The 24,106-nt window shown below is 37.8% G+C and overlaps 1 protein-coding gene across 1 annotated transcript in view; it reads left to right on the top strand.

The window, feature by feature from the left end:
* The window catches only part of PCDH15 (protocadherin related 15), an 810,754-nt gene that overhangs the window by 718,782 nt on the left and 67,866 nt on the right, over positions 1-24,106 (top strand). The window contains exon 30 of the mRNA XM_087701782.1: positions 3,506-3,633. Within this exon, the coding sequence (XP_087557908.1) occupies positions 3,506-3,633 (128 nt within the window). The remainder of the gene's footprint in view (positions 1-3,505; positions 3,634-24,106) is intronic.

Here is a 24,106-nt window from a genome sequence, read left to right as displayed (position 1 = left end):
CCTGGAGAGGATGGTCAGGAGAAGTCCATTCAAAAGTGTTTGGGATTTTCACAGGGAGTGGACTGAGGCTGGAGTCAGTGCATCAAGAGCCGCCACATACATGTCATATTCCTCTTGTCAAGCCGTTCCTGAACAACAAATGTCAGAAGCGTCTTACCTGGGCTAAAGAAAAACAGACCTGATCTGTTGCTCAGTGGTCCAAAGTCCTCTTTTCCGATGAGAGCAACTTTTGCATCTCATTTGGAAACCAAGGACCCAGAGTATGGAGGAAGAATGGAGAGGCACACACTGCAAGATGCTTGAAGTCCAGTGTGAAGTTTCCACAGTCTGTGTTGATTTGGGGAGCCATGTCATCTGTTGGTATTGATCCACTGTGCTTCATTAAGTCCAGGGTCAACGCAGCCATCTACCAGAAGATTTTGGACCACTTCATGCTTCCTTCCGCAGACGAGCTTTATGGGGATGCTGACTTCATTTTCCAGCAGGACTTGGCACCTGCCCACACTGCCAAAAGCACCAAAACCTGGTTCAATGACCGTGGGATTACTGTGCTTGATTGGCCAGCAAACTCGCCTGAACTGAACCCCATAGAGAATCTATGGGGCATTGCCAAGAGAAAGATGAGAGACATGAGACCGAACAATGCAGAAGAGCAGAAGGCCGCTATTGAAGCATCCTGGTCTTCCATAACACCTCAGCAGTGCCACAGGCTGATACCTTCCATGCCACGCCGCATTGATGCAATAATTGCTGCAAAAGGGGCCCAAACCAAGTATACGTTTACACTTTCAGAGGTCCGATATTGTTCTATGTACAATCCTTGTTTTATTGATTGCATGTAATATTTCAATTTTCTGAGATTGTGGATTTGGGGTTTTCATAAGATGTAATCATCACAATTATGAGAAATCACGGCTTGAACTATCTTGCTTTGCATGTAATGAGTCTATCGCATATATTAGTTTCACTTTTTAAGTTGCATTACTGAAATAAATGAACTTTTGCACGATATTCTAATTTTTCGAGTTTCACCTGTATAGGAATGAAGTGATGAGGCAAAATGAAGATTGTTAATTAAATGTCAGTGAAGTTTAATTTGATAGATATTTGAATGTATCCATACAATCCATATCCAAGAGGAAGAAATATTTTAAGTGTTTGATATCAGAAATCAGAGCTATTTTCATTACTGTGGTTTATATGATCCAATATTCAAAATTCTTGAACTGCTCTTCACAATATAGTTGCCAAGTAACAGCAACATATCACTTATTCCTTTGTTTCTAGCAGCTGTGGAAATAACACCCCATTGTGTTTGCTTATAACTATATTGATGTCAAACAAGACTGATGACAAGTCTAATAACAGGGAAAAATTACATTGAAGCAATCATTTTATATGGCACATCAGTATACACAAAAGCTCATCGCACGTTACTGAATTGTGAAAATCTAGTTTTATGAAATTTATGGTAACACCGAAAATATTAATTATTTTCAGTCGTCTTTGTCATAACTTCTTTGACAATAGAACTCTAATATTTCAAGAAAACATAAAATAATATTTCAAGAATTGGATTGAGTCAGAAGACGTGGGAAAGGATCCCAGTCATGGATTCAATGATTCAAAAGGGTAGAATAGTATTTGCCAGTTAATAGTCTCAAGGTGCTTTTTCAAAAGGCAACTGGACTTTGTTTTTCCTTGAAGAGGTTTCGCTTCTCATCCAAGAAGCTTTTTCAGTTCTGAGTCAGAACGTCAATCACAATTGAAGAAGCTTCTTGGATGAGAAGCAAAAAAGAATTTGTAATTTGAATGTTCCAACACTGGAAGTTTTTAAGATGTTGGATAACCATTTGTCTGAAGTGGTGTAGGGTTTCCTGCCTTTTGTAATCAATCATTAATTATAAGTTACAAACAACAATTGATAAATTCTAAGAAATCAATGGGAGAAGATGTAGGAAAGGTGAGAAGATGAGAAACGATGAGAAGTGAGAGGGTGTTATAGGAATTAAGTGTTCAGCAGAATGATGGCACCGGCGAGGGGCGGGGGGAGGAGACTAACTCTATGTCTTGCTTTGGCATCCAATCCTCTAAGCTCTTTTTCTGTGTTGCTACTATTAAAATAACTCTTGCTGATTCACAAATTTTCAGTTGTTCATATAACATGACTATGCTATGACTCTGTGCACAGTCAGTCAAACTGCATGATCCATAAGGTGGTGTGGCAGTCCTTTTTCCTGTGACCATATTTATCTATAAGGCAGTGATTCTAGACAATATATAACTTATACCTTATGTCAGCCTCTGCTTTGCTGTTGCTGCCATGAAACGGGGAGGGAGGGCATGGTATTTGGGAGGGGTTACTCATTGTGCTGGAGGAAGGTTCTGGAGTTCAGCTGCCTGTCGGACTACGCGTGCGTAGGAGATTCCCGCCAGGACTAACGGCACCGACATTCCATCTTCGTGATGCCTTTTGAAGTTATCTCACACCTGACACTTGGGAGACTTATGATTGGACTGTAACTGTGATGCCCAGGGGTGGGGAATGGGCTATTCTATATATCAATCGCTTTCGCGCCTAAATAATCAGACTTCGCTTCGCTATGCCTTTAATCATTTATAATTAGTAAAAGTACACTTGATTTCTACTCATGGAGTCTCGTGGTCTTCTTTCCTAATTATCTGATGGAGAGGATCTGACACCTTACTTGTATGCCATTCAAAACGTATATAACCAATATCCCAGGATAACGTAATAGAATTGGAGGTGACAAGCAAAGCTTGTCAAACAAATCTTGCACAGAATACCTATTAATAATGGTGAAAAGCAACCCTGAAATATGCTAAAAAATAGCATCTCTTTAAGCTTTTAGGACCAAGAATTTAATGCTATGAACTATTTTCTGGGACCTGTATTTCGAATTACCTGAAGAATGAAAAAGAAAAAATAACTGAAAACAAAGAAACATTTTAAGTCTTAAGGAAAAAAATAAAACTCTTGTCATATTCATATTCAATATTTCTATATTATCAAGGACAGTCAAGTTTGACTTTGTCCTTCATTGTAGAGTTTTCAAACTCTTTCTTCTGTTGATTTTTTTTTTTTTTGAGAAAGCAATTCTGTTTAATTTCCACTGAGACAGAAAAATATAAACTTAGTTTCTTCTGAAACTTTAGAACAAAAGCATGAAGTAATAATTTATGGTTCCTAAAAATGTAAATATGCAGCAAAATGTAAACTTAGTTTCTTCAGGAACTTTAGAACAAAAGCGTGAACTAATTATTTATGGTTCCTAAAAATGTAAATATGCAGCAAAATGTAAACTTAGTTTCTTCAGGAACTTTAGAACAAAAGCGTGAACTAATTATTTATGGTTCCTAAAAATGTAAATATGCAGCAATTTCCTTTACGGCTTTTCTAACAGAATGTAGAAGAGACATGCTTATTATGACTTAAGGCATTCAGTGTATTTTAATTTTGCTAACCCCTTGTTTTTACTTTTAGGCAATACTGCAAAGATATTCATTGAGGTTCAGGATGAAAACGATCATGCTCCCATCTTCACGAAAAAAATTTATATAGGAGGTGTCTCGGAAGACGCTAGAATGTTTTCTTCCGTGATCAAAGTGAAGGTAGGAATTATGCTGAACAACCCATTTTGTTTTCAATATTTTTAGAAGGTACACTTATAAAGCCTACTATCCATTCAAACATGTACCCTAGAGTCTTATCTGCATGCAGAAAGATCACTTAGTATGCAATGCATACAGATTTTCAGCTATCTGAGAATGGAAGCTTTGCTTATTGCTTATTATTTAACAGAAATTTCCAAAACTGCAGAAGAAGCGTTAGAAGGAATTTGAAAATGAGAGCTGGGCTCAAAATTGCTACACTCCCTTAAATACAGAAGCAGCTTCTATAATAATTCTTTAAGTTTTTGTAAATGAAGGGATTTTTTAATTACTGCTTTTTTAATCCCAATGTATCCTATTAATACTTCCAGTTAGATCCAATATTTTTAACTTATTGTATGTATTGATATAATAAATTATTTCTACTACATGCTGCCCACTCTTTGAAGTATAATTATTCATAGAATAACACAGTTGGAAGGTATTTGGTATTTGGTATTTATTGATGCTTATAGGCCGCCCTTTTCCCTGAGGGGACTCAGGGCGGCTTACATAAAATAAAGGGGGGGGGGTATACAGACAATAGACACAACAATACATAGAAGTAAAATAGTAAGCAACATTCATTCATCATTCGGGTGGGGACAGTTATCTTTGTCCCCAGGCCTGACGGGCTAGCCAGGTCTTAAGGGCTGTGCGGAAGGTCTGGACGGTGGTGAGGGTACGAATCTCCACGGGGAGATCGTTCCAAAGGGTCGGAGCTACTACTGAAAAGGCTCTCCTCCGTGTAGTTGCCAGTCGGCATTGACTGGCAGATGGAACTCGGAGGAGGCCTAATCTATGTGATCTTATTGGTCGCAGGGAGGTAATTGGCAGGAGGCGGTCTCTCAAGTACGCAGACCCACTAGCATGAAGGGCTTTATGAGTGATAAGTAGCACCTTGAAGCGCACCCGGAGATCAACAGGTAGCCAGCGCAGCTCGCGGAGGATAGGTGTTATGTGGGTGAACCGAGGTGCACCCACAATCACTCGCGCGGCTGCGTTCTGGACTAGCTGGAGTCGCCGGATGCTCTTCAAGGGCAGCCCCATGTAGGTGAAGGGACCTTAGAAGTCATCTAGTCCAACCATTTGCATGAGCAGGAGAACTTATACCATTTCAAACAAATGGCTGTCCAGTCCCTTCTTGAAAGCCTCCAATGATGGGGCACCCAGTACTTCTGAAGCAAGCCATTCTACTGGTAATTGTTCTCACCATTAGAAAATTTCTCCCTAGTGTTAGGTTACTTCTCTCCTTGATTAGTTTCCATCCATTGTTTCCTGTCTTTCCTTCAGGTGCTTTGGAAAATAGTTTGACACCCTGTTCTTTGTGGCCGCCCCTCAGTTATCAGAACATTGTTATCATGTTTCCCCTAGTTCTTCATACCCAATTCCTGCAACTGTTCTTCGTATGTTTTATTTTCACTTAAATATAGAGTCAGCTTCTGTTCTTTGAGTTTTGATAAATAAAGGGCTTTTTAATTACTGCTTTCTTTTTTAATCCCAAAGTATGCTGTTAATACTTCTAGTCAGATCCAGTATTTTTTAACTTGTTGTACTTATTGATATAATAAATTTTTTCTAAAATATGATGCCTACGCTTTAAGGTATAATTATTCTTGCTTACCCATTCAAAATCTGAACTCCTGTATCTTACCCAGAAGATGCTACTTAATGTTGCTACCAGTTGAAAGGTTGGAAAAGATGATTGATGAGAAGTGTGTTTTTGTAGCTCAATCTAGCTCTTACCCTAGTTGCAATATCTCTGAATTAACATAATTAAGAACTGCCTGAAATAAAATATGGAAGAAACACCTGCTGTTGTTGTTCCATTAGGGTCAATGAAGACAGAATTCCTTATAAATTAGGGGTTTGGAACTACTTTTCTATTTTAAAAAAGTTTATACACTTTTCCAGATCCATTATTGTACATAATAAATACAAAATGAGGTAGATAACAAGCTAAATCTAAACAAATATAATGAATTATTTGGTGTACTGAAAACAGAATCACTTCTGAATGTAGAGATAAGCTACATACAGAGCATTGGATATTGCCTGAAAAATAACTTTGTACCTTTTCATAGAACAATTTTATCATTATATATCTTACTTATTTACTTTATTCTCATTGTACGTATATGCAAATTATATACATACAACAAAATTCACACAACATCCATAGACCAGACCCAACACACATAACAATCCCCAAATACACCCCCACCCACCAAAAAAATTCCCCACCCCTAAACCACCCAAGCATCCACACAACAGACCCAGTAGTGGTGTCCAATAGCTCACTGATGGTGGCCCTTTATCTATGACTATAAAGACATTTTATTTGTTGGACAAATAGTAGTATGATTATAAGGTGAATATTCAGTGCAGTATCTGATTTCTTTATATCATGCACATATATATTGGTTTCTGTTATGATGGACTCTTGTGACGAGCCGATTGACAGATGATGGAAGCAGTTAGCTTCCTCCCATAATTTACCAGGGGTTGTAAAAATCTAATAGATACCTTTCACCCTGGCTTCGCTGATAACAGATAAGAGCCTGTGGCCTAATGGCTAAGATGTTTGCCTAATATGTAATATAGCCCAGGTTCAAATCCCAGTAAGGGTATGGCTTGCTGATGAGAGCTAAATAGTTTGATATAGATCTATACTAGTCTCCCTTTATTTATTTATCAGCACAAATAAAAAACATATGTTTTGTTGTATTTGTGCTGATAAATAAATAAAGGGAGACTAGTATAGATCGATTTCAAGCTATTTGGCTCTTATCAGCTAGCCATACCCTTACTGGGATTTGAACCTGGGCTATATTACATATTTAATATTATAATATATATATATATATATATATATATATATATATATATATATATATATATATATATATATATATATATATATATATATATATATATATATATATATATATATATATATATATATATACACACACACACACACACATATATACATATATACATACACACACACACACACACACACACACACACACACCCCATCTGTATACCTTTTTACCATGCTGTATGTTAAGTTCCCTTTAAGATTTTAAGGCCATGTATGTAATACTCCTCCCAGGTTTTCCCGCATTAACTACAGCAACAATTTTCATTTGGTTGTATGATAATTTAATATAATTTGAGCTCCTAATGCAGTATGTGGAGCATAAGAAAAATGAATAAATCATATTTATTCATCAAATTTCTTACACCTCCATCACAGAAAATCTAACGGGCATTATTTTTTAAACATTGTTTGGGATATACAGTAGACTGAGAACATTTTCAGGCTGATTAATGTTGTTTTAAATCATAAGAAATGCTTCTTTAACTTTTATTGATTTTCCAAAACTGGATATTTATTGTAAAAATCTTGTTATACAGATAATAAATAACTAGTAATATTAATGTTGATCATATATTTAAATTTCTGATCAAAAATAAATTGTTGGTTTTGCTTTAAATATAGTTCCTTTTTAAAAATCCAAGCATTTTAGGTGTTTCTGAAGCTCCCAAATCATATGGGCCAGATTTCGATCAACTAAAATGTTTTGATAATTTTTCTGATTCTATCATTTCTACCTCTTATGTGGAGCCATTATAAAAATGGGGAAACAACCGATAAATAACAAAATACTGTACAACTAAATATTTTCTGCTTTACATCTTTTTAAAAACTATGTATTGAATTTTAGGATTCCAAATTCACAGTAACTCTTCTTATACCGGAGAAAGCCTGAAGTAATGAATAAAGCAAAGGATATAGAAAAATGCCAGTTTGGTTTTGAAGTTCAACCTTACACTAAAAACAGAATCAAAAGGATATTTCTGATTACTTAGCTCAGTTGCTGCATTTTAATGGAAAGGGAAGTTCTATCGGTGCAAATTTAATAGGAGGGATCATTAAAATTCACACTTAAAATAAGATGTAAGAAAAGAAATAGTTGATCTCCTGAGTAAAAAAAAAAAAAAGGGCTCTAAATTTTTGCTGAGGTAGAAATGTTCCGTTATTATTGCTATTCCTATGAGTTTCTCTGCAGGTCATTGACAATGATAAATGTATGTGAAAACTTGAAAATAGGAAATATCAGAAAATTTCGATGTCAGATTTTTAACTCTTCAGGAGCACTGTATGTTTTATATGAGAGCCGAGGTGGCGCAGTGGTTAAATGCAGCACTACAGGCTACTTCAGCTGGCTGCAGTTCAGCAGTTCGGCTGTTCAAATCTCACCGGCTCAGGGTTGACTCAGCCTTCCATCCTTCCGAGGTGGGTAAAATGAGGACCCGGATTGTTGTTGGGGGCAATATGCTGACTCTGTAAACCACTTAGAGAGGGCTGAAAGCCCTGTGAAGCGGTATATAAGTCTAACTGCTATTGCTATTGCTATATTCTGAGCCAGATTCTAGTACATTAGTTGATCCTATTAGATAAACAGCCTTTTCCAAATAATGTGTTTTAATTGAATCTTAAAAGGAAGAGTTGTCATGGTGCTGTTGAGTTTTTATTCTGAATGAGAGAACATTGGACATTTGTGGTTTATAGTGCTGCCAAATTACTAGTGGAGAATCAATGGAGAACCACAGCTAGATTTTTATTTTATTTTTTTGCTTTCCAGCCATATAAATTCGAGAAATGTAAGCTGCTGTTTACATATGTTCAGATTAAAATGCAAACCAACCTAATTACTCCCTACTGCTATTAAGACAGGTGTGAGGCTTTGCTCTCACAACTATTTCTTCTAATTTTGGCATGTTCTCAGTAAAAACTAAGCCAAATAAATGATTCTTCAGATGTGTTCTGTTTTTTCCAGACTGGGAGAAGGATGGGAAGCTGCCAGAGGCATCAGTAGCAATGTTATTCCCTGGGAGAAATTGAAACTTAAGGAGTAAAATACAGTTTTAAAATATTCTTTCCATATGCCAGAATACTGATCAAGCTATCATGTGGCTGTTAAAACCAGTTGCATTAAATGTAAACACACATTTAACATATCGTACCATTTGCCTCTTGATTTTTCTTTAACAAAAGAGAAACCAAACCCTCAGTTGTACCAATAAAAAAGAAAAAGAGGAATAAAGAACACTATTGTCCATACTGAGCTAGCAAAGAGTGATGGGAAATCTTTGTAATGTAAAAGAGAATCCACAAAGAAGAAAAGATATGTCAAAGTGAAGCTAATTATGGATCTTATGAAGCTTTGAATCTTCATTATTTATGTGTTTATACGTTTCGGTTCATACAGAATAGAATAACAAAATAACAGAATGACAGAGTTGGAAGGGACCTTGGCGGTCTTCTAATCTAACCACTTGCTGAAGCAGGAAACCCTATACCATTTCAGACAAATGGTTGTCTAAAAACCTCTAGTGTTAGACAGCACACAACTTTTAGCGGCAAGTCATTCCACAAATTAATAGTTCTGTCAGGAAATTTCTCCTTATTTCTACGTTGGATCTCTCCTTGATTAGTTTCCGTCCATTGTTTCTTGTTCTACCCTCAGGTGCTTTGGAGAATAGCTTGACTCCCTCTTCTTTGTGGCAACCCCTGAGATATTGGGACACTGCTATTATGTCACCCCTCGTCTTTCTTTTCATTAAACTAGACATACCCAATTCCAGCAACCGTTCTTCATATGTTTTAGCCTTCAATGCCTTAATCACCTTCGTTGCTCCTATCCTATTTTTGCTCACATAAATAATCATGTGAGGGTTTATTTGTTCTGGGAGACACTTCACAGAACAATCATGCGTTGAAGTGGATCAGGATTTAGGCATCCCTACTTCTAGTCCAACATCATAACTACTATACCACACTGGCTTTTCAGATTTCAAATTTGACACAAATATAGACAGGACTGCAGGCCATAAGCATAACCATGTCTTGCCAAAAAGATATATTCGTTAGAACATTTCTTTAAATGCCATTCACATAAATGTTATTCTTTTAGCAAGCAGTATTATGATGAATGACTGTTGAGATTTGCTCTGCTGAGGAAGAAAGGTAATAGCAATAGCAATAGCAGTAGACTTATATACCGCTTCATAGGGCTTTCAGCCCTCTCTAAGCGGTTTACAGAGTCAGCATATTGCCCCCAACAACAATCCGGGTCCTCATTTTACCCACCTTGGAATGATGGAAGGCTGAGTCAACCTTGAGCCGGTGAGATTTGAACAGCTGAACTGCTGATCTAGCAGTCATCTGAAGTAGCCTGCAATGCTGCATTTAACCACCGCGCCACCTCAGCTCTGAAAGAAAGGTGCCATTTTTACATTTTCAATTTTCTACTAGATTAAGATTTGTACTTTGGAGGGGAGGGGGCTGAACCTAAATAATATAAATAATCTAATATAAATATCAGAAATAAAACAAAATCTTGCAACTCATAATGTGAGAAAATAAAGATAGATGAGCAGAGTGTCAAAATATGGTCAAAAAAAATAAAATAAAGTAAAAGCCATTTGTAAGGGCGAAACAGAAAAATGTTATCCACAATGTTTTGTCAAAGAAAATTTTGTCCCTTCCCCTTAGCCAAAAGAATCAGAGTAGTTATGGGCAGTTGCTGGAGAAGAATTGACTTATTAAGACCTGTGGGAGAAGCCACTGGTAAGGACTAACAGATGAACCAGAAATGTAGATTATTTAGCATCAAGATACTTGAAGGATTATCTATTCCAGTTAGCGTCAACTTGTCCAAGGACTCCCTATAGAAGATGATATTGGAAATGCCCCATTTTCATAAGACAAGGAGGAACTAAGGCAAGTAGGTTTTATATTGTCACTTTTGGATCTCTTCTTTGAAATAGCCTGCATCTAAAAGTTAGACTGCACCTTTTCCATAGGAGAGCAAAACTAAACTAAGGAGTTTTAAGGTGTAATTCTTCAGCACCATGATGTTCTTATTCTACACATTACTATTATTGCCGTTTTTTTATACTCTCTTGAAACCTGCTGAGAATCCGAATGGTTTGGTAGCTCAGTCCAGAAGACAGGATAGAGGTACAAAGCAGAAATCAACCAATACCCAAATACTCTGTGATTCAGGAACATATCGAAATTATTTCTTGCTTAGGAATGCTCAAAGCTTCTTTTAACCTTTCCTGCCCAAGAAGAAGAGCCACTAGGCGCATTGTATGGTACAGAACATCTAAGCTCATGATTCAAGACAAAACATAATTTTTTTTTTTTAACCAGGATTTTATAAACAAAGTTTCATAGTCAGCATCACATTAAGTGAAGGGCAAACCAAGTAGTATGATACAGGTATTCCTTGACTTACAACCGTTCGCTTAGGGACTATTCAAAGTTACAATGGTGCTGAAAAAAAGTGACTTATGACCATTTCTCACACTTACAACTGTTACAGCATCCCCCATTGATCATCGTGTGATCAAAATTCAGATGCTTGGCAACTGTCTCATATTTATGACAGTTGCAATGTCCCAGGGTCACGTGATCCCCTTTTGCAATCTTGCAATGTCAGTGGGGAAGCCAGATTCACTTAACAACTGTTTTCCTAACTTAACACCTGCAGTGATTCATTTAACAACTGTGGCAAGAAGATTGTAAAATGGGGCAAAATTCACTTACTCAATTTTCACTTAGCGATAGAAGTTTTGGCTCAATTGTGGTTGTAAGTCAAGAACTTCCTATATGGAAGTGTTAAGAGCCGTGAAGCCCCCTTCACGGCTCTTAACACACGGCAGACAATTAAACTTAAAAGGAACTTTTCTCTATCAGTTCACAGTTCAAACTGGCTTCGAGCCCAAAAATAACATAAATACAAGTCTTTGACCAGATAACGTAATGAAAACAAATCTTTCTTACGGCAACTCAATTTGAAGAAAATGAAAGCAAAACACTTCTTCCCAAAGTCTCTATGAATCAGGGTTACAGACATACAGAGCACTTATCCAAGTGAATCTTACAGAAACCACGACTGATGATCAAACAATGTTGTACAAACCAAGGCACGCACGGAGGAACGTTGACTCCAGCGACTAGGGCATGGCAGCATCCGTCCTTTTATCTCCAAACTTGCTTCTAACCAGCCCCAGCTGCATAATGAATCTTGTATCCCGAAAAGACTCACAGCAGACATCTGCTGAGTCACAACAGAACCCCATCAACCAGTCCTTTATGAGAAGGTACTTTACTAAGAAAGCTACTACTTCAGTTCAGTGATTCATTACTTGAGACAACTGCAGAGATTTTGCTCCTCCTAAGTTGTTCTTTCTTAAGAATGCCTCTGGGAACAGGTTGCCAAGGTGGCTAGACTATTTTCTTATTCAATTATCTGTGTCTTATACATCTCAAAATTAATGACTGCATTCCTATGGCTACGTATCTAGAGTTCTGATTTAATAAGATGGGTAACCATGCTTGGACATTCTGCCTAAAAAAATTGATCATTTTTAACTGAAGAACAGTCCAAATAAATTTCTTCAATCTCCATTCATTTTTAGTCATCCATCTATCGTTATTCAACATGGAAAAATGTTTTAAAGTTGAATCTTCAAAAGCCATAATTTCTGGGAATTCTGAATGCCTTAGTTTCCACATAACTGCAGATTGGAGAAGACAGTTCTACATTATTTCATATATTTGGAGCTAAATAACAAGTTATTTTGGCTTGTGTACTCTTGTAGTTACCATATACATTTCTCTCCATGGTGGTGTAATTTTAACTATCCTGGATGATTAGTTTTTATAACTATTAATTTTTACTGTAGGAAATTTATGTGCATTGGAATAAAATAAAGCAAAGCAGTTACATGCTTCTAAAGTGATCTCCGTTTATTTATCTGAGAGCCATGAAAAAAGGCTTCAGTCTGATGGATGCTTATGTAGTAATTTAAGTTGAAATTAATTCCTAGTATTTTGACTATAAGACATTGCTGTAGCTTAAATGTCCAAAGAGTAATTATGTACTTCTATTTCCTGTACTGAAATACAATATGAATCAGAAATATAGTCTCTTGTATAGCATTATTGGCAGTCTCTTATTAAATTGAATTAAATGTTTTGGACCAAATCAAAAAAGAACACCTTTCTGAAAGACTAATTAATTTAACATGAATAACAACAGACAGGCAAGGAGTTATATCAGTTCATATATATTTCATGAAAAATTTAAAAAGGTGCAGTAAATGTATCTTTTAACTTTACAAATGTAATCCTATTTACAACAGGAAACTAATAAAAAAATTAAATCTATCTTTCTATTTATTGTGGGGTTCTTAATAAAATACCTATTTTGATAAAGTTTAAATGTAAAGCATTTTTTAAATATATGACCTCAATACCTTCCCCCGCCCCCATCCATCCACACACACACACACACACACACCCATCCATCCATCCATCCATCCATCCATCCATCCATCCATCCATCCATCCATCCATCCATCTATCTATCTATCTATCTATCTATCTATCTGTAGATATAGATATCTATATAGAGATATAGGGAAGCATTATGCTTCCTCCCATATTTGGGCTTTGACAAAAGAAAAAACACTTAATCATTCTCTTGACTCAGCTAATAAGGAAAGAGAGCTTGTGGCTTACATGTTAATATAACTGCCTAATATGTAAAAACAGCCCAAGTTCGAATCCCAGTAAGGGTATGGCTAGCTGATGAGAGCTAAATAGCTTGAAATAGATCTGTACTAGTCTTCTTTCATTTATTTATCAGCAAAAATGCAACACACACACACATATATAGATCTGTGCACTCTCAATGACATGCCTATAACATATATTAAAGCATCTTATTTTTTTATCTAAACCAATTATGTTTTAAAAACTAAAAATAAATTCAGAGGAATTTATTACTTAACTAAATTTATTACTTAACTAAAATTTGAGCATTTTAATAATTAATAAATTATTAATGAATTAATTAAAATTAATAGACATACATATGCAAATACTTATAAGGTGAGTTTTGCTACAATTCTAGTATTTCATTTTTTCTCTTTTCAACCTTTTCTCCATTTTCCTCAGGAATAACATTTTTGCCATCACCGAAAAATGATCTGTCCCACATTCTGAATCTTCCATCAGCCTTGTTTTCTTTATTAATTCTACACAGCTTTTTATCACAAACACAATCTAATCAGCATGCTTTTCAAAGTGGATGCCTCCCTTGGCCACATGCACATTTAAATGGGATTAAGTTTAAAAAACATAATCAAAATAGGCCTACGAACAGATATTTATAACCCTCGTTCTTATTTATTTACTTAAGCATTTCTGTAGTTGCCCAATGTCATGCTATGTGACTTTGAGCCGTATACAAAAAGAACTGAAAACTCTAATCAATACAAAAATAACGTATTTCATTCAAATGTACTAAAATAATAAAATGGCAGTCAAAACTGAAATCTTCATCAATGGTGGACTCAATTCATAATAACATCAAGGCCTGGAGGGGCAGAGGGCTCTCCCCATGACTCAGGACTTTTTCTCTCATCAATTCACAACAAGAACAACATTTTAACATATTCATTCAGAATACTTTACATTTTTTTCTTAAACTCATCTCTAGGTCTTTCACTATCACCATTCACTGAAATATCACATGTAAATTATTACTCATCTATCAATTCCTACTTTCATAGGTGCACTAAATAGGATAGATGGCATGAATTCATATTTCTGATGTGCATTTCAGCTTTTTAAATTTAGAATTAAATGTATACCTTCCATGTTTGCACTCTTCAAGTCCAAAGATTCAGACCACCATCAATCAGATCAATGTCTTCTATCCTTGCTGCTAGCTTGAGAGTAAATATTATCTCATTGCGTACACATCCTTTTCATAATAAATAAGTATTTTAAAAAAATAGTTGCATCTATTTGTCTATGAAATTTGTTGCGGTTCTTAGCATGAATTTGTTTAAATATTTTGCATCTCAGTTGTTCTGCAGACATTTTTCCTCTCTGCATTATCTAGTGTTATTTCTTTATTCAGTCTGCAAGGTTCAATTAACACATTAGCCGGTAATTGATTAATTAAAAGACTGAGGTTCTCTGTTTAATAGTGTTGACATATTCCCTCAGTGTTTTACAGTTCATTAACATCTGGTTATAACATAGAATGCCTTAAGTGGTGTTTGGGGTTTTTTTGCTCACCTTTTCTCCAGACTTCCTGACAAGGAGTAATGAGAGGTCAAAAAATGCCCTTTGCATTATTCAGTTTTTAATTAGTTAAGTACTGTAGTAATTTTGTCAAAATACTTTCTAAACTCTGAATTCTCCTAGTTTCATCTTAAGTAATGACACAATATTTCTCACAAACAGTTAATGTTTCATGCCATTACTAATCACTTCCCCATCTCCCTTTGTGCCGCAGAATCCTTGAATTGCAAATTCAGGTTATAAAAGAGAATGGTGGGATATAGATCCCCAGAAGCGGCACCAAAATCTTCAGTATTCAAAAGATAAATCAGATTTCATGAGTACATAAATCTCTAAAGAAAATTATATATATATATATATATATATATATATATATATATATATATATATATATATATATATATATATATATATATATATATATATATATATATATATATATTTTATATATATTAGATTTTTACAACCCCTGGTAAGCCCCAATTATGGGAAGAAGCTAACTGCTTCCATCATCTGTCAATCGGCTCGTCACAAGAGTCCATCACGACAGAAACCCAATATTTTTACTGTTGCTTTTGTTATATTTGTGTTTTTTTATTATTATTATTATTTGTGCTGATAAATAAATAAAGGGAGACTAGTATAGATCTATTTCAAGCTATTTAGCTCTCATCAGCTAGCCATACCCTTACTGGGATTTGAACCTGGGCTATATTACATACTAATGGCTAAGATCTCTGCCTAGTATACTAGTCTTCCTTTATTTATTTATCAGCACAAATAAAACACACACACACACACACACACACACACACACACACACACATATATATTAGGAACAGAGGTGGCATTCAGCAGGTTCTGATGAGTTCTGGATAATAGGTAGTGGAAATTTTGAGTAGTTTGGAGAACCGGTAAATACCACCTCTCATTGGCCACGCCCCCATCTATTCTCTGCATCCTGAGTCCCAGCTGATCAGGAGGAAATGGAGATTTTATAGTACCCTGCCCCTGCCACGCCCACCAAGCCATGCTCACCAAGCCATGCCATACCCACCAAGCCCACCGAATCGGTAGTAAAAAAAAATTTGAATCCCACCACTGATTAGGAAGGAAGCAAAGTCTAAAGCTGACTGAGCTTTGAATGTTTATTTATAAGAGCCACGGTGGTGCAGTGGTTAGAATGCAATATTGCAGGCTAATTCATTGCTCACTGCCAGCAGTTTATTTCTGACTCAGGATTGACTCAACCTTTCATCCTTCTGAGGTCAATAAAATGAGGATCTAGATTGTTGGGGGCAAAATGCTGACTCTGTAAACCACTTAGAAAGGACTGTAAAACACTATGAAGTGTTATATAAGTCTAAGGGCTATTGGTATAATTGATATAACAACACATAATAACAACAACAACAACAACAACAACAACAATGTCCTAGGCCCCTGGGTGGGGCCCGACTAGTAATCAATGCAAAATCTGGCTAAACAACTGGCCGCTGTGATACAATTCTGTTGTTGTGAACAACAATAACAACCCACTTGATCAGTGGGTGCAGCAAAATTTCACAAACTGACTACTTACAACGCCATGACCGCATTGCTAAGATCATTCATTGGAAATTGTGCCAAAAGTTTGGATTTGAGTACAGCAAAAACCACTGGGAACATGAGGTTCAGAAGGTTTTAGAGAATGAGAAAATCAAGATCTTGTGGGACTTCAGAATCCAGACTGACAGGCACTTGGCCCACAACACACCTGACATAACAAGAGTTGAAAAGAAAGAAGTATGGTTCATTGACATTGCAATACCTGGAGATGCACGAATTGAAGATAAACAGCAAGAAAAAATCACAAAGTACCGGGACTTGCAAATTGAAGTTGAGCAACTGTGGAAAAAGAAATTGTTGTCCCAATTGTAATTGGAGCCATTGGAGCAATACCTAAAGAGCTACCTCGCTATTTGGAAATTTTAAATTTATCAGACTTGAACATTCTGATTCTACAAAAAACGACTCTACTTGGAACAGCTTATATCCTCCGACGTTACCATAACAGTTCCTAGGTCCTTGGTTAGGGCTCGAGCTGTTGAGCTACCAACCAGTCTCAAAGGCTGTGAACCTCACCAAAAATTAACCACATAATAATAATAATAATAATAATAATTGTACCATCCTTAGACCTACTGAAAACAAGCTGCAACACGGGTCCTGCATTTCTGAAAGCTCAAATATTAGCAATTTCATATCCATTTGTGCATTTTATGAAGATTGCTTTCACTGAAGATTGCTTGTGACAAACTGCAAAGGATTTGTGAATTTGAAATGAGTTTCAAATGCAGGGTAATAATCCTTTCTAGTGTTGGACTGCAAACCGATCCTGTTTGAACAGAGTGTTCAATCTTTGCTGCTCAAGATTTCCACTACTGTGGTAATGGTCTGGCCTAGTAACCATATTTTTTTTGGCAAAGGAGTGTGTCAATTAAATTCCTGATAGAATGCTCATTATTTATCAACCTGTGTTTAAAAGTTATTCTCCATTAACGTACCACCCTGACTTCTACTCCACCGATGTATTCCAAATGTATTATATGTATTATATCTTCGGCTTCCGACGTACATTTCATTTTCTGTGCACGTGCCAAGCTCTGAGTTGATTCTTTCATTCCATCTCCCTGTTTAGGTGTTTCACAATCTTATTACTATCATCTTTTTTTCTGAAAGCGTATCGTCAAAACATTTACATAAATCAGAATGAAGGTGCTTGATAGTTCCTACCTGAATCTTTCTGGACTATTTCCTCCAAAAGATGGGTAAGACAAGACCTCTGTATTCTAGCCCCATTTCTTTCTAACTGGCATCCAATACAACCATGAGGTCTCTCTCATCTTCTAATCATCACTCTCCAACGTTAGCAGATGGTACAATTTGTGCCTTGCTATTGTGCAGACACTATAGTAATTTTATCAGTCTCCCAGGCGTGGCACGACAAAACCGCGGTCCACTAAAGCGCGCCCGATTAAAGCGCGTCGCTGACGTCATCAGCAGCGCGACAACAGCGACCGTGGAGAAAAAAGAGTGCCTTAAAAAGCGCTTTGAAAGCAAGCCGATTCACGTTAAGGTAAGGGTTAGGTTTAGGGTTAGAGTTAGGTTAAGGGTTAGGGTTAGGTTTAGGGTTAGGTTAAGCGTTAGCGTTAGGTTTAGCGTTATGTTAAGGGTTAGGTTTAGGTTTAGGTTTAGGGTTAGGTTAAGGGTTAGGTTAAGGGTTAGGTTTAGGGTTAGGTTTCGGGGGGTTAGGTTTAGGTTTAGGGGTTATTTTTAGCTTTAGCGCTCACAGTGTGACCCAGGTGGGAATGAACAGGACTTTGAGGTGTTGGCTTCCTTTATCTAAAAGAACAACTTATAACAAAAAACAAACAAACCAAAAACCCTAAGGCTCTAGTGTTTGCACAATAGAACAAATGGAAAATTAACGGGACCCCAGCAGAGCAGGTACATACTTTTAAATATCTTGAGGTGCAGTTCCAGGTTTTCTTATCTTGGAACTCACATTCTCTTATCAGGAAAGTGTGGCCCGAGGTAGCTCCACGGCTGCCTTAAGATTCTTCTATTCAAAGAGGGAACATTTTATTCCCGCAGCTTGCAAGGTTTTTCTTGCTAAGGTAATCTCTCTGCTCCTTTATGGCATTCCAATTTTTACAAAGTTTAATATCTTGGGAGCCCTGTACTCCAAAAGTATAAGAGCTGTCCTTGCAGTTCCAAGATGCATCAAGAATGCTGTTTTATGGTTAAAGACAACTTTGGCTTGTGTGTGTCTAAACATGATTCTCTCTCCTAAATTTCTAGTAGCATCACACATGTGTTGGGGGCACAGAGGTGCTTCTCCCCGTGCCAACTCAGTGAAGCGGTTGACGTGATGTGCCAGTGCCTGGAGGCTGTCAGGATCTGGATGGGGGTCAACAAGCTTGCACTCAATCCAGACAAGACCGAGTGGCTGTTGTGTTTCCCTCCCAAAAATTTGGTTAGTAGTCCATCACCCAGGCTGGGGGGTGAAATTTTACGCCCCTCAGAGAGGGTTCGCAATTTGGGAGTCCTCCTGGACCCACAGCTGACCTTAGAATATCATTTGTCGGCAGGCACTCGCAACAGTCACTCATGCCCTCATGACCTCAAGACTGGACTACTGCAATGCACTCTACGTGAGGCAGCCCTTGAAGAGCATTCGGAGACTTCAGCTCGTCCAGAATGCAGCCGCGCGAGCGATTGTGGGTGCACCTCGGTACACCCATGTTACACCTATCCTCCGCGAGCTGCACTGGTTACCGATTGGTCTCCGGATACGCTTCAAGGTGCTAGTCGTCACTTATAAAGCCCTTCATGGTATTGGACCTGGGTACTTGAGAGACCGCCTGCTGCCAATTACCTCCCAAAGACCCATTAGATCACACAGGGTTGGCCTCCTCCAGGTTCCGTCTACCAGCCAATGCCATCTGGCTACTACCCGGGGGAGGGCCTTCTCTGTGGCAATGCCGGCCCTTTGGAACGAACTCCCCGCCGAAATTCAGACCCTCACCTCTCTCCAGGCCTTCCAAAAAGCCGTTAAAACCTGGCTGTGTCAGCAGGCCTGGGGTTGATGAGTTCCCTTCCCCTCTCGATTGTGTGTCTGTTGGTTATTTTAAATGCTTGTATTTGTAGTTCTTGTGTTTCCCTTCCCCTCTTGGGTTTGTGAGCCGCCCTGAGTCCTGCTGGGAATAGGGCGGCATATAAATAAAACGAAACCTGAAACCTTCCAGGTAGAAAGGATAAGCCGGTGGCATCACTGTTGCTCAGGGGACACCCCATTGGGACTACTTTCATGTCCCCAGCAGGAGCTGGAGCGAAGGACAGGATTCACCCTGCCCCATGGCAACACTCAGGTCTCAAACACAGGCTTGCTGCTTATCAAGTCAGTGTCCTAACCATGCAAGCCACCATACTCCTCAATTTCTGGTTGAAATTTTCTCCATTAGGTCTGATTTTACAAATAGCGAAGCAATTATAGCAAACTTTGATTTTTAGGACTCTCTTTGGAAAGCCTCTTTGTATCAGGGCTGGAAAATGCGAAGAGTTATCCTAAAACAACATATATGAGATGGATTTTCAAACCAGTTTAAAACTAGTATTCAGCTTTATGGTTTATGGATTCTATTTATTTGTCAACTTTATATAGCTTCTTCTCAAATGGGCATGGGCCATCATTTTATCTCTCATTAAGCTCTAATTCTGAAATTCTGTCTGGCTTTCATTATAGCTAGGTTGATGACTATCATCTGCATTCCTGTGGGGGTGGTATAGAAGAATCCCTTTTCAGCCGTGCTTCTGTCCATGTGGAGATCGCTCTGTGGAATCTCCAAGCCATTAGCTTCTTTCGTGGTCTCTCTATACGGAATTCCAGAAGTTAATGGATATTTGTCCGTTAAATCCTGTTAGAGAATCCAAGGTTCATCTGTCACTGAGTCTAATTGACCAAATAACTGACTTTATTTTTCCAGATTGTCTGATTTGGTGCTTCTGTTTGTTATATCTGCCCCATCTTTAGTTGAAGTTTAGCACAATTTTTGATGATTGCCACTGCTATCTGTACTATAGTTACAATTATCATTTTATTGCATCTCTTGTCTTTTTTCAAGAGTTATTATTAATAATAACAGGTTTATATATTTTATTATCCTTTCTAGCCTGAAAGTCATAATAAAATTTTGGTTTGGTTTGGTTTGGTTTGGTTTGATAGATAATTCCTGGGTTTGAGTACAAGTTTAACTTCCCTTGTTTAAAGCACTCTATTAGAGGCGTTTTCTATATGTTGCAATACTTAAAAAGTTTCCTTTTTGGGAGATTAACAATTGAGATTAACAATTTGTGTTCCCTACTGGTACAAGTGTGATGTCATAATTCTTTTTGGGAATATTTCTTAGCTGTTGATCTGAGCTTTTAATGTAGAATGGTCTTTTCTATACCAGGGGTGATTATAAAGGGTTCCACCACAAAACCGCGGTAGACTAAAGCGCACTCGACGAAAGCGTGTATGTGATGTCATCGCAGCGCGACGAAAACAGCACGCTGTGAGCGGTAAACTTAAAATTAACGTGTAAATCTAAACCTAACCCCCCCAAACCTAACCCTAAACCTAACCCTAAGCCTAACCCTTAACCTAACCCTAAACCTAACCCTTAACCTAACGCTAAATCTAACGCTAACCCTTAACCTAACCCTAAACCTAACCCTAACGCTTAACGTAACCCTAAACCTAACCCTAACCCTTAACCTAACCCTAACCCTAACCCTAACCCTTACCTTTATGTGAATCGGCTTGCTTTAATTTTATTTTAATTTTAATTTAATTTATTTTTAATTTTATTTGTCACGCTGCTGATGACGTCAGGTACGCGCTTTAATCGGGCGCGCTTTAGTGGACCGCGGTTTTGTCGTGCCACGATTATAAAGACCCATTTACATTCTACAGCTTTTCTTCATGCAGATCATTCTGTGGACATGTGATTTTTCTATTGAAAATTAATTTCTTACCTTAGAATATAACTTCAGAATAGAGCCAAGAGGAGTCGCTTGTCTTCTTTGCTTTCACAATGAATCTCTCTCCCCCTCCCTCTCTCTCTCTCTTCCCTCCCTCTCTCTTTCCCCCCTCCCTCCCTATCTCTCTCTATATATATACACCCACACACTGTATGTATGTATATGTATTTATGTATACGCACACATACACACTCTATGTATGTACTGTATGTATGTATATGTATAGATCTCCAAAGTTCCAGCACTATTATTCTGTGCTCAACGTTCTATATTCAGAAATATCAATAAATGTCAGGAGACAGCTGTTTTCCTCTGGAGTTTTGTTCTTCATGGATACCACTGTGAAATCATCTCTAAAGAGCTCCGAATGACTCTTTCCTTTCACTGGAGAGAAAGGGCTAGATTTCATTTGCCTTTAGACAGTACAAACACCTATATTTCCCTTTGAAAGCTCTGCTTTTAAGCCTCTGATTAAATACCCCTTTTCACTTAGGTTGAGATATTTGAAACCCCACGAGTGACCTAATCCCCTGGGCTATACATTCAAGCATACTTTACATGCACATTGTTTCACATTTTAGATGTTTTTTTCATTTACATACAGTAATCTCTTTCAAACAGACCACTCTCCCTGACAGTCTCTCTCATCAGCAATTCAAATCCTTCCCTGGCAAATTGTATAATGTGTGTATATTACAAAATGCATAATGTTATCGTGGTCTCTTTTCACTGGTAGTTTTCACTTACTGTATATACTCAAGTATAAGCCTAGTTTTTCAGCCCACTTTTTGGGCTGAAAAAAGCCGCCTCGGCTTATACTCGAGTCAGTGAAAAATTTGCCCAAAATGGAGGAGAAAAAGGGGCGGGGCCATGCCGCTGGGTGACGCTCGTGAATGGCCCAGCGCCCCTGAGTTTCCACTCCCTCTGTGTCAGTTTGCCGCGCAGCGTGCACCGCACCATACCCCCTCCTCATGTTCTAATGTAATGCAGGGCTATCTTACGATTCCCCTTCCTCCCCCTCCTGCCGCTCTGCAACGATGTCCCACCTCCTCCTTGTTATGGCAAGCAGCCACATAGCGATGTCCCACCTCCTCTGCCACAGTGATCCAATGATAGGAATCACTGTGCCGTGTGTCATAGGAGGCGGGACATCATCATCACAGCGGGACATCAGCATCATGAGGTGAGTGAAGTATTTCATTGAATACACCGGTATTATGTGATAATAATTTGTTATGCAGAGCAAATTTTTACAATGGCTACTGTATATTTAATGGGCACAGGCAGGCTGTATATGTTATTCAATGGGCAATGGCATTATTGGTATCTATTTTTATTTTTGAAATTTATCGGTAGCTGCTGCATTTCCCACCCTAGGCTTATACTCGAGTCAATAACTTTTCCAGTTTTTTGTGGTAAAATTAGGTGCCTCGGCTTATATTCGGGTCGGCCTATACTCGAGTATATACGGTATATCAAATGAGTATATCTAAACTGGAATAGGCAAAAGCATCAATCCTCTCTGGTTTTTTTTTAATGATGTGGTTTTTCTGTTTGTTTCTTTCTGCTTAACAGCGCAGTCTTGCCTTCAGCAAAAGCTCATTTTCCATCGGATAGGTAAATGGGGAGCCTTGTAGTTAATGTCCAATTTAGTAAATCTCTAACTTTCTTTAATTAAATTACAGGTTATAACAGAGTCAACCCATGTATATTAAAATGCTTTTTAGAGCTAGTTTAAGAAACTTCTCTGTTTCTTAACAGAGTTAAAAAAAACTCTGTTCCCTAGTTTCTTCCTATCATTTTACTGTCTTTGAATGTATTGTGCCTTAATGAGTCACCCTCTCTGAAACATGGCTTGACTTATTTCACATCAGAAAATAATTACTCTGGGGCATTTAATCTGTGTATGGGTATATTTCCTGCAGAAGTAGCATCTTCTATTTCTAGCCTTAATTTTAAATATGGCTTTTCTCTTCTTTGCTAATTTCTTCCAGCACCTTTGAGTATATTTAAATCAGAATACTATAAATTGAAAGCTTGAAGCTTCCCTGATTCTTAGAGCATTTGTAAAAGTTTCAAAACATCCAGAGTCTGCTTAATATTCCATAAGTCAGCTAAAATTTATTAAGAAAACTACATGCTTAGCTAAAAAGCCTGCACTTACAGTTCTTATGGATGAGGGTGAGGAAGGAAGGAAGGAAGGAAGGAAGGAAGGAAGGAAGGAAGGAAGGAAGGAAGGAAGGAAGGAAGGAAGGAAGGAAGGAAATAACTATGCATCAGTTCTAAGTGGGGAGAAAGAACTGCAAACATGGAGGCTGATTGGAAAGATGGTTTATTGATGGACAGGACCAAATGGGTTTGAAGTCCTGGTGCAGCTGAACACATGGAGTGGAGACTGGATGTTATTTATACCCTCTCTTGGGCTTTGAACTTGAGCTTCCTATTCCTGTGCCAAGGGCATGTATTCTATTGGCTGTCAGACTCCCAGGAGGCTATGTAGGGGGTCACAGATGAGGTTGCCTGAATTAAGGTTGGTTGAACCTTGGGCTGATGCAATGAAGGGACTTGTTTGTGCCCTGTGGTGAGCTCTGCTGATAGATAATCCTATTATGTCCTGGAGGCTCATATCTTAATCCCTTACCCTGGAGTGGAGTTCTTTTGTTCTGTAGATATCTGGCCCAGTCC

The sequence above is a fragment of the Thamnophis sirtalis genome, unplaced genomic scaffold (assembly GCF_051295495.1).
Source record: "Thamnophis sirtalis isolate CommonGarterSnake01/CBP01778 unplaced genomic scaffold, rThaSir2_p1.2 scaffold_15, whole genome shotgun sequence".
Lineage (NCBI taxonomy): Eukaryota > Metazoa > Chordata > Lepidosauria > Squamata > Natricidae > Thamnophis > Thamnophis sirtalis.
Note: the sequence above shows the minus strand (reverse complement) of the source record. Positions and strands in the feature narration are given on the sequence as shown.